General features: G+C 38.1%; 1 protein-coding gene across 4 annotated transcripts in view; it reads left to right on the top strand.

The window, feature by feature from the left end:
• The window catches only part of LOC129771881 (mucin-5AC), a 290,127-nt gene that overhangs the window by 65,516 nt on the left and 212,478 nt on the right, over window positions 1-12,133 (top strand). For all 4 annotated transcript variants that reach the window (XM_055775998.1, XM_055776000.1, XM_055775997.1 and 1 more), the window contains exon 3: window positions 6,729-7,440. In XM_055775998.1, the coding sequence (XP_055631973.1) occupies window positions 7,038-7,440 (403 nt within the window). In that variant the 5' untranslated portion in view covers window positions 6,729-7,037. The remainder of the gene's footprint in view (window positions 1-6,728; window positions 7,441-12,133) is intronic.

Genomic DNA, 12,133 nt, shown 5'->3' with positions numbered 1-12,133 from the left:
ACAGAGGGAGAAGACGAGGTTGAAGGTAGAGTGGGATCGTTAAGGGCAGATGGGAGATTTGCTAGTTTTTTGGAGGGAGGCTTGGTAGGGTTAGCTGACTCGTCCCCAGAAGAAGTATCTTCCGTATTTGGAACACGTTTGAGTGACTTTTTTTATCCGTTAGGAGGGAACTAGAGTCAGAGACCTCCATATCCGAAGGTCCCCCACTCTCTGCCATTTTAAATTTTCACTTATATTCTAAGTATTTTTTTAAACAATATTTCACAATAAAATAATTCACAAAAACAAAAAAAAACTTATAATTATTAAATACTTTCTCTCAGTATATTTAATGTTATTCACCTATGAACGCACTCCAGTGCAGATGAACGGCAGCGTGCTGAAAGCTCGTTGGTGGTGGGAATGTGCCTACGACACCACTACACACAGTCGTCGGTGAAAGCTTACCCGCACTGTCACTGTTGGCACGATGACTCGGCGAAATCTCCAATGTCGGCGAAGCAGCGACAAAACAAAAACCAATGCTTGGCTTTCCGAGGATGAAAGCCTCTATCCACTTGCAGGCAGGGCACTTCACTCACTATCCAGATAGCGAAATGAACTCTTCAGCGGCAAAAAAAACAACAATCACGCGGTAACCGATAACGGAACTTGGACGCGACTTTCCTTCGTCTGGTTACTTCGGGCAATCGGCGAAGAATGAACGTAGTTTTTTTGTAGCAGTTCGTTTTATTCAGCTCAAACTGAAATTCATTTTTTTTCAATTTATTATTATAATAAAAAATTGCATTTCAACAACTTACAGAACTAGTTTCCGATCACACATATCGAACTGCAAACCGCGTGTGCAAATCCCCGACAATAGTTCTATTGTCCTGTATTGACGAATTCAGAATATTTATTTCAAGAACAAATCAATAACGGTATGTTCAGGATTCACGGCTTACCGGTCGTATAGATATTTGATATATATATACTAGTTGATAGCTTCCAATATCAAAATTTCACGGAATATTTTAAGAAAATCGATGGAACAAAGAGTTGTTTCCTTTAGCGTTCTAATTACTCTGGTTTCGTTATGTCTAATCAGTTGGAATCTTGTGCGGCGTCTTTGAAGTTTTCGGGAATCCTCGATTCGGAATTTGTGCCCAGCGGTTTCAACAATGGTGGTGACACCCCTCCCTTCTCTGGAATGGATAGGGGGTTCCATAAAAATAATACACATATTCCAACCAAACATGACAATCGAATTTTTTTGAAAAACTCTGATGGAAAATGAGAAAACTCGAAAAATTCGATTCGAATGTGTTCTACAATTACATATTGACAATCGTTGTCTGTCCATTTGATGTTTGCGGTAACGAAATTGATCTTCGATCGAAAGTGGAAATGGATTTTAATGTGGTAAAACGCACTCCTACATCGTCTTCTATCTATATAAATAAAAATGGATCGCCGAATGTGTTGATAAGAGCAAAACTCGAGAAAGGAATTGTCCGATTTAGGGCTGTCTTCATTCTATCGTATATTCTGTATCAAACATTTATTCCATGTAACGGAGAAACATGTTATTTGCAAGTGGATGAAAAATCTTGCACGAGAATTGTGTCTGAAAATAATCTGATATTATAAAGTCGAGTTTTGGTACAAGTACTGAAGTTTTATGGTAAAAATAATTTGAAAGGGTAGATTAGAAGATCAATCAATGAACATTTTTGCGATTGGACCCATGAACGTGTGCTTAGTTAGAAAACGTGGATGTGATTACGAAAAATAAATTTTGAGCGAGACGAAGTTTGCCGGGTCAGCTAGTATATTATATACGAAGATTTCCGAACAAGTTTGAAACTTTCACGTCTTTGTATTGCGATGCCACTATTTTCATTTTCAGGTAATCAATGAATATATCGGAGGAATATTGATCGCTAATGGCTAATTTTGATTTCGGGACCGATGTGGGATCAACAGCTCAATATTTCCCACCCAAATTGCGTCGGTCCCTAGGAACATTGAACTTTTTGTTAGGAGAGCATGGATCACTCGGACTGGTAGATACAAAGCAAGAAAATAAAATATACAGGGTCTTTCAGATCAAACGCTTTTAATAACTTCTACAAAAGTGACCCGATTTTTATTTTTTGAAAACTGAAAACCCCCAGAGGAAGTAATCGACGATGAGGAATACTGCATTCCCCACTTCGGGACGATAATATTCGGCTACTCGTTCAGTCTGATTGGTTGGTTTATAGTGTCAAGATGTACAATTTACAAGAACGTGTATTTTGAGTGAAATCGTATTACTCGAGCAACCGAAGCCTTAATGAAACTTTGTCCTCTTATGATAAGAATTTCAACATTTATCGTCGATTACTTCCTCTGGGGGTACGTGAAGGACCGTTGTTAATAAGCCACAAAATTTGGAGGAACTTAAAGAAGAAATAACTCGAATTTTCAACAGCATCGAAGTCGTAATGTTAGAGTTGTGCATGAAGTATTTTGTTCACCGTTTGAAACTCGTTATCGAAAAAAGGGATGGTCACATCGAAAATATCCTAAAATAAGCTTTATTTTCGTTTTTTTACATATAACAATTGGTTCACTTTTGTAGAAGTTATTTAAATTTGTTGCGTGAGCGTTTAATCTGAAAGACCCTGTATAAACAATTTTCTTAGCACCATGCGTACCATAAGGTGGTAAACCGATTGCTCGTGGGGAACTCGAGTTTGGAAGGTACTTTTTACTTTATCAGAATGAAGATTACCGTAATAAATGTACGATATTTTTCTGGTTGGAAATGAGAATTGTCATAATAGCCTACATAAAAAACCTCTCCAGTCTGCATTTGTACAAGATTTCATCATTTTATGTTTATTATCTATATATTCCGAAGCGATTCGCTTTATTCAAGATACCCTGTCGACATTTATTAAAGTCTGAATTTAACGTGAAAGAAATATGCTCTATCAGATTAGCACTCCCAAAGGCAGTTTAATTTTGAATACTTAAAACTCGTAGTCCTAATTCTTACTTTACAACTTTGTCTATACATTTCCATATATTCCACAAAAACTCATCATCATTAACATACTCTTTCGAAATCGATCTCAAAGCTGACCTTATTCATTATTCTTGAAGCTTTTACTAATCACACGTTGATAAATTCCCACAACTACTGCTTGCAACAAACTAAAGGAACTTCCAGAATTAGTCAATGTGATAGCCGTCGTGCTCCATCAGAGCAACGTCAAACTTCATGTCTCTTTGACAACACGGCAATTTAATTTGGAGTCTGGCTGGAATATGCTATCCCACCAGCTAAACTAACCCGATATTGCACCTTCAGATTTTCACAGGTTAGGGTCCCTATTAAATTATCTCTAGCACACGAACATAGGGTCGAAGAAGCATAGAAAATATCTTTCATTTATATATAAAACAGTTTTCGACGAGAATGTCATCATATTCTGAGAGGATAACATTTTTAGGCTGTGTGAAAGATGGCGAAAGATCGTGGAACAAAACGGTGCTCATAAACTTGAATAAATGTAGTCTGCCTATAAAACTGGTGCCATTGTTTCCAAAAATCGGTTCTAACTTTCCGGACAACACAATATGAGCTATCCTGATTTCTCCTGATTTTTATTTTCATTCTCCCTGATTTTTCAAAATAATAGTTGGCAACCCTGCCTGTACTAAAACACTAAAATGTGCAGAATTTATTCGTTTTTGACTCCCGGGTCAAAAACGTTACATACAACTGAAATATGAGCTTTTCACCTTTTCAACCTCAACCTCATAACATTGTATATTTGCTGGAGAACAACGCGAAAAACAAAATATTATTTTATTAATGAATATTTTCTGTGAAATATTGTATGTATCAAAAGTATCAACAAGGATTGTGCTGATTCATGAGTTTGTGTTTGTTATAGGGTAAATGATCTTGGTTTGTCCAGTCGAAAATATGATCATGGTTTGCCCACTTTTTTGAATGCTCTAATTCAGCGCTCCTGTGTCAAATAAGGTCTTCGAATGTTTCGAAACATATAAATGAAATTGCCTTTTACATGATTTATAGTAGTTTGATAGTATATTTTTACGTAATCACATGTTTTAAAGCATTATAAAATACACCTTCTATTTGTGTCAATGCGCCCCTCATTCGAGCTAACTTTTAATCGATCACCAGATGATCATTTGGCACGTATTCAGACCTTTTCTGGATTACAACACTTATAAATATTGTAAACATCATGCTTACTCACCATTTGTATCGGATTTACATAGCTAAACCATTGAATTAACGCATTTTGATGAACTCAATTCTGATCATGAGTTGTCCAATTCAATAATGTTGTTTTGTCCACATGATTTCTATGGCAACCGCTTGGCGCGCTGCAGTTTGTTTATGTTTGTTGATTGTGTTGAGGTGAACACTTCTAAAATGCCCAAGAAAAGGCAATATTCTGAAGAAAGCCTAAATTATGAATGAATCAATATGATGACAGTAAACTCAAGCAATGATAAATGCAACATCTAATTGTGAATTCGAATGTTTTCATTCAAAAATGGAGATTTCTAAAACTGGACAAACCATGATCATTTTTTTGGGCAAATCATGATCAGAGGTGGTCAAACCATGATCATAATTCTTCTTTAAGGAAAATCGTTAAAAAACATAAAAATTTGAATAATTTCAACACCTTATGGTAGTACTAGCAACTAGAGACTTGGGGCTTTTCAACAAACCCAAACTCGTATCGATTATGTGTGATTTTCATGAAGAAAAATCGATTTGCATTTACTAGTTGCGCAAAAAAAAAAAAAAATGGACAAACCAAGATCATTTACCCTACATCTATTCCATTTTTAACAACCTTCACTTGTCGCAGTCATTATTCGCTAGCTTTTTCTTAAATCAATTGGAGCCTTCCAAAAACTCGAGCACCGAATCATTGCCTAGATTGGTTTCTTTCATAAGCCACCCTAAGTAAAAAAGCTCGCTTACGTAAAGTCTGCTTCATTTAATATTGGAACACAAACAATTGCGTGTAGTTCAGTCATTTATTAACGAATTCATAAATTGTTTTTCATACAAATGTAGCATTTTCTTTACTCTTTCATAAAAAAAATTAAAAAAATTATTCATTGCTGTTTCGAAGAAATTCTCGTACTTTTCCCGTAATACGGCACATCAGGCGGCGCACACCCTTTTCGTCCACCGTTTTGGCGATTTGATTCCACCAGTTCTTCATTTGAGTCATGTTCCTAACAAGTTTTCCCTTTGCCTTAAGCCTCCGCTTCGTGATTGCCCAGTATTTCTCTATCGGCCGGAACTGGGGGCAGTTTGGGGGGTTAAGGTCCTTCGGTATTACGCTGACCCCGTTCGTTGCGTACCATTCCATAACCGTTTTGCTGTAATGGCAGCTTGCGAGGTCCGGCCAAAACATTACTGGACGGTCGTGGGCACGAATAAACGGCAGAATCCGTTTCTGTAGGCACTCTTTTTTGTAGACTTCTGATGTCATTGTCTTGTCAGTGAGAAAGACTTTGGTTTTCTGTCCACAACTGCATATCCCCTGCCAAATCATGTACTTGCGGGCGAATTTATCCGCAAACACGAACTTAAATTTTGCAGGTACATCCCCCCGAGCCGTCGCCAAATAAAATTTTTGACCTGGGATTTGCCCAAAGGCCGCCTTCACGTAGGTCTCATCGTCCATCAGAATACATCCGTCGAACTTGGTCAGCACTTGGTCGTACAGCTTTCGAGCACGGATTCTGGCCACATTGTTCTGCTTCAGCGTCCGATTTGGCTGTTTGCTGGCTCGGATTGACCTTATTCCTTCCCGGAGACGAATTCGTCGCACCGTACTGTGAGCGGCCTGGAACTTATTGGCCAAATCGCGGTCTGGAAGATTGGGATTCCTCTTGACGGCCTTGATGACTTTCCCACGCAGTTTCCGGTCGACAGTTCCACTCCGACGCTTCGAATGCGGCTTCCGAGCCGTCGTCAATGTTTCCTTGTACTGCTTGATAACACGCCATACGGTATTTCTGGGTATTTGAGGCTGTTTAGCTAGCTTAGATGCCGACAACAATGGATTTTCAAGAAAACTGTGCACAATTTTATCTCTCCGTTCGGCTTCCATGGCGGTTGTTTATAAAATGCTATCGTTTGGTGTTATGACATAAATACATGGTGAAAGGTAATGAATTTCCCGACACGTGGGTGAAAAAAGTTTCCAAATCCGTCCACTAGGAGCGCCACAATGAGCAAAAGAATTTGTTCCAATATTAAATGAAGCAGACTTTAACATCCTTTAATTGATATATCAACCGCGGTGCCTCTCTAGAGGTTGTTTTTCACCCCTCATACGTTTTCGATCAAATTATCCAAGAGATGAGCTAGCTAGTGCGAGGTTATGCAACAAGCATCCGAGAAAAAATACAACCGAATAGTACCGAAAAAAAACAAACAAACAAACAAACAACACATGTTGAACCTATCACTGAGAGGTGCGGTAATACGCAACTGAACAAAATTAAGTAAAAGAAACACGAAACGGAAAAATTTACGCTTTCGGACTGCGCAAACTGTCGCCGCGAACTTGGTGGCCGATCGCGATCGATAAGGCGCTCTTTTCTCGCTTTCGTTTGATGTGCGCTTCGAATGATCCTCCTGAGAATAACTTTGTGTTTTTTTTTCTGTTTCTGTCCCATTTCAGGTGGTGTAAATTGGATTGATGTTTTTTGGACGTGTGTCAACGTGAGATAGCGCACAAAAAAATGGACATTTCTGGACAACAGAGCATGAGGGACAGCAGCTTTGGGAACGCAATGAACCATTCGAATGAAATGCCGATCGGGTGATTTTGACGCATGTGGTTTGCAGTAATCAAGCAAAATGTAGACCTTTTATATTTGCTTGTTTTGATGTTTTGGTTGTTGTTTGAAGAAGTGAAAATTCCCGGACAAATTGAGGGAATCTGATTGTATAATCGAAAATAATATAAATTTTTGTGTGTCATCGTCGAATGATGGGTCGCGCTCGGATAAGCCTGGTGCTGCTGATGGTGCTCATCACGTGCAAACTCGGTCATCCGGCTCGATCCACCGGAAACGGTGCTAGCGGTGACAGTGGTAGTAGTGATTCATCGAGACCTTCACCCACCGGATTGGGCGGAAGTGAGCGCGGGGCAAGCATTTTGACAGGTCAATCGCGGCAAATTAGAGTGCGAAGCGACGATGGGACAAAAACGCCATCAAATGGTGCTGCTGCCGAGGGGTCACCATCGGTGGTGGCGAGGTCAGTGTTGACACCGGCGGCGCCGCTGGTGAAAGGAAGCACAACTCCGTCAACTTCTGTTGCATCGCAGTTGGACAACGGACAACGGTCTTCAGCAGCAGCAGTTGCTGCCTCCACTGGCAATCTAAACGGTAAGTGTGATGATGGAATTAAAAGCACTAATTAAGATTCGCTATTGTGAATTGTGGTGGCTGGTGACGGTCGCGTCTGTCTTTAGGTCGTGCCGAGGTTGCCGAGGCTGGTTGCGAAACTCGGTTTCTGCTCTAAATCTGACTGACACGACACGATGGCTCTCTCGGCTCATAAGAACGGTACTTTTGGATATTCAAATTCAGCGTGCCTTCGTGGCCTAAAATGAGGTCAACGCGTTCAGTTCACCGTGGATCGTAAACCTAAAGAATGCACCTCTTTTTTTTGTTGGCATGAAATTGCAAAATCATTAGTTATTCAAATCGTTAAAAAAGAACCCAATTCGTTTGCATAACTTCAATTGAAGCGAAGCATAATCTCTGCCCGTCGATTCATGAATTTTGTAAAGCAGCCGATTCTTCACAGCACACATGATCTTAATTTCACATTACCCTGATTTGCATCGTACACCCCCCCCCCCCACGAAGCAAACACAGTAACTAAGTGGATTAACATACCAAATCGAGGCTTCGCTTAATTAACTCAAGTGTGTAAAGATTGTTGCGTTTTGGGTTGCGAACAGATGCGAAGCTCGAGCCATTGCTCGAGCACACACTCCGAAAACACAAATATTTATCATACCGTAAAAAAAAGCCTTTCACTTTAAAACTCGCCGATTTGGCTGTGTAACGTTTTGTGGGCTTTCCTTTCTTTTTTTTTTTCTTCGGTGTTTTCGCTCTGGAATGATGAAAATCAGCGATGCATTGCAATGCTTGCATCCCCATATGCATGTGGACTATCGCCGCCACACGATCACTTTTCCATCGCCGCCGTTACCCGTTGCAAACAGTTGAAAGCTGGCTGATTTTCTCCGCAATTTCCCTATCATCCGGAGCGCCGGAGGTCAATAAACGTGATGGCGAGAGAGAAAAAGCGCAAACGTCGATATGAATTGGGTAGAATTATCGTGTCCGATACGTGGAACGTGGTTGGTTCAGTGACCGAATGGTTGGTTGGATGCTTATCGTGGTGGGACCTCCGAGTTCAGTTCACGTTGATGTCGGGGGAATTTTTACAACTTGCACTGGTAAAAATTGATATTTGCGTTAATTTAACTGATATTTTGACGTAGGACTACGTTTTTCATTTCTATAGTGGGGTGTAAGTTCGAAGTTTCGATAATGAGAGCGTTACGCCGAAGCAACAAGACTTTGAGCGTTAATAACTCCTAAACACTTGGACGAAATGGTATGATAAACACTTCATTCAAAATATAAACTGTCTACGCGTTACATGCTTGCTACTTATTGATCCAAAAATTTTTTTCAATGACTTTCAAATTGCTTTCGATAGTCTGTACTATTGAAGTCACATAAATCTGTATATAAGCGGGTGCCCGCTCGGAAATCCACTCAGTTATGATTGCGCAGTGGTTGATGTACGATTGCTGGAATCTGTGTGTTTCACTAACATACTTCTAAACCAATGAGCCTGGAGAAAATCCACACGAAAATCTACACAGTTATCACTATACAGCCTTTGGAGCATGTAATCGCTGTTGTGGCGAACACATGTTTTGGCCTCCTGTTTCATTACATTCAATTTGCCTCAAAATAACAAAAAATGTGATACTCTCACTGTATATTTGTATTATATACTAGCTGACACGTCAAACTTCGTCCCGCCCAAAGTTTATTTTCCGTTATCTCATCCACTTTTTTTTTACTAAGCGCTGTTCATGGGTCCAATCGCAGAATTATTCATTGATTGATCTTCTAATCTATTCTTTAAAATTACCTTTTACTATAAAATTCCTAGTACTTCTACCAAAACTCGAGAGAAATTTGTGTTTCATCTCTCTTAGAGATGGGGGTGGAGTGTCTCACTACCGTAAAAACATTAATTGCACCTTAAAACCTCCACATGCCAAATTTGGTTTCATTTGCTTGATTAATTCTCGAGTAATGCAGAAATTTGTGTTTCATTTGTATGGCAGCCCCCTCTTAGAGGGGGGAGGGGGGCGGTGTTGAGTGTCTAACCACCATAGAATCATTTACTGCACCCTTAAACCTCCATATGCCTAATTTGGTTTCATTTGCTTGATTAATTCGCGAGTAATGGAGAAATTTGGGTTTAATTAGTATGGCAGTAAACCAGAAAGGTGTCATAATCTGCTAACAAATAATCTGCCAGTTCTACTTAGGACTTTGAATTACGTTGAAATTGAAGAATTTACTTATTTTTTTTATTTATAACAGAATACTGCGAGCAAATACATTTTGTTCTGTAATTTTTCAATCAAGTGCAATTAACAGGAAAGCTTCTGAAGATTATTCTTCCCCACCAGTAAAATAGATTCGTATTCTATATTCTCTGAATAGTAGTAAAAGGTGTTTGTGTGGTACAAAAGTGTTGTATATTGTAACAAACTATTATTCTAACGTGATATTACGTACTTATTAGGTGATAGTCCTACGTCAGCCTTGTAATTACAATGAAGTCGCTTTTTTCGCGGGGGATATGTTCCGCGCAAACAAAAACCGCGTAAATCCCTAAATTCGCGTAAAAAACCGCGAAAATTACTAAATCCGCGTAAAAAAAACCTGTAAATTCCAAAATCCGCGTAAAAATAAACCGGGTAGTTTTCCAAATCCGTGTAACAATCTAACAAACAGCGAATTATTAGATTAAAATGCAACCCATATTCTAACAATTGATTTACTGATTTTTTTTTGCAGGCCACAATCATTATATCTGTATCTCCTTTTATTTCTCAGCTTCTAATCAGTGATGCAATACAAACTTATTTGGTGAAAAGTCACATCAATTAGCATATTAAATTTTTACGTGGTTGAAACGTGCCGCGTAAATTTCGAAATCCGCGTAAATCCCGAAATCCGCGTAAAAATGAACCGTGTAAATCCCAAAAACTGCGTAAAAAAGCCGCGTAAAATAAAACCGCGTATAAAAAAACGCGTAAAAAGCGATTTCAGTGTATACCGAAGATATAACCTACTTCCTGTTTTCTTTTCAATTTTTTCACTCCAATGAACTTTTATTTTTTTCAGTTAATCGTTAGTGAAAACTGTTGTAGTCACTAACTGCACCCTTATCAAATCACATTCCCGAGCTCAAAAGAGTAAAACCGGGATAGATTAAGATCGATTTGTAATGGAATAGGTCTGTTTTATGAAGTGCTTATTAGGGGAAGTTGGGACAGATTTAAACATTTAGTGAAACTATCTTCCTACTCTATAAAATAATGTGGTAGCTTGAATAAAAGATAATTCACTAAATCAATATGTAGTTTCAAATATGATTTGGACTTTGGAATCATGTACTGTTTTTATTTTTTATTTTTCAAAATAATATTAATTTGTGTGACTTGTCCAAATGTACCCCGGTTCTGGGAATAATTTCTTCAATGTTTTGGAGAAGAATGGTTCGAAGACTTGAAAGTCGTAACGATCCATATAAAACATAGATTCAAGATACAATGTAAAAAAGTGAGAACAGGGATTTGTCTAAACAGACATAGGTGTGTTTCGATCGCATTCCTCCACCTGTTTGTGCCTTAGTTTAGTTCCTCGCCAAATCAGACGGCCGCTGTTTCGATCCGCTCCAGCTGTTTTTGAACATTTGTACATATTGTGGTAGCTACTCAATACCACAATTTTTCGTTATCAGATGACTAACTTTTATCATGAGAATTTTTTCTTTGAAGGCGTGTCCAGGATCATTAACCATCAAGAAATGATGTATGAAAATGTTATTGGAAAAATAATGAGCTATTAAGAAAAAATAACATTTCAAATACAACATTGAAAATTTGTATTGAAACATTGAATTCAATATTAAAAACATTTACTCTCAAAGCTCCCTCATTTTGATATTTATGTAAAATATATTTTATTAGACTTTCCAAATTTCACAAAGTTTGACGTATAGTGATGCCATGTCGGACTTATCAAAATGGAGATACAAGTTTTGGAAAAAATGTTGAATTTCAATACTTTGCAAATTCCTAATCGTTAAGAAGGGCAATATAAAAAAAAATCTATTATACACGATTACACACGAAAAAAAGGGTTTTTTCCTAGGACTAATCGTTCAAACTTATGTATAGCAATTCCACCCCGAATCAGTCGGCCGTGGCCATGACCCTCTTCAAATTATTTGAAGCATTATACCGTTCTGAATCATATTTCGGACATCATATTTCTGACACTTTGTTCTAATATCTTGAAATACTTAATGCACTGATGATATAACTTTTAAATTAATATCACAATTGCTTCTTTAGAGTAATCCCCCGGTTTCACTATCATTTCATATGAGAACTACATTTGTATTACAACATAATCGGCAAAAATCTGACAACACTGCTCATTATCGTTTATGTTTGACGTTTGCTTAGCGTGAGCACATAGAATTTACCCGTTCATAAATATTTAAATTTCTCCCGTGTTTCATCAGTTTTCATCATCGTTAACAGTTTACTGTGATTGCTTGGTAAGTGTTTTGCAAATATAATCAAGTGTAATGTAATTTTCGTTCAAAAAATTACAAAATAAAGTGTCCGAAATTTGAATTCAATCTGCGCGAAATTTTAGTTTTTTTTTTATAAATAGTATCCGAAGTTTGATTCTTATTCGCTTCATTTGAAAAGCATTTTATTTGATGAATTTTTTTATG

This window comes from Toxorhynchites rutilus, chromosome 2, assembly GCF_029784135.1.
Source record: "Toxorhynchites rutilus septentrionalis strain SRP chromosome 2, ASM2978413v1, whole genome shotgun sequence".
Classification (NCBI taxonomy): domain Eukaryota; kingdom Metazoa; phylum Arthropoda; class Insecta; order Diptera; family Culicidae; genus Toxorhynchites; species Toxorhynchites rutilus.
This window is presented reverse-complemented; position numbering and strand designations above follow the sequence as displayed.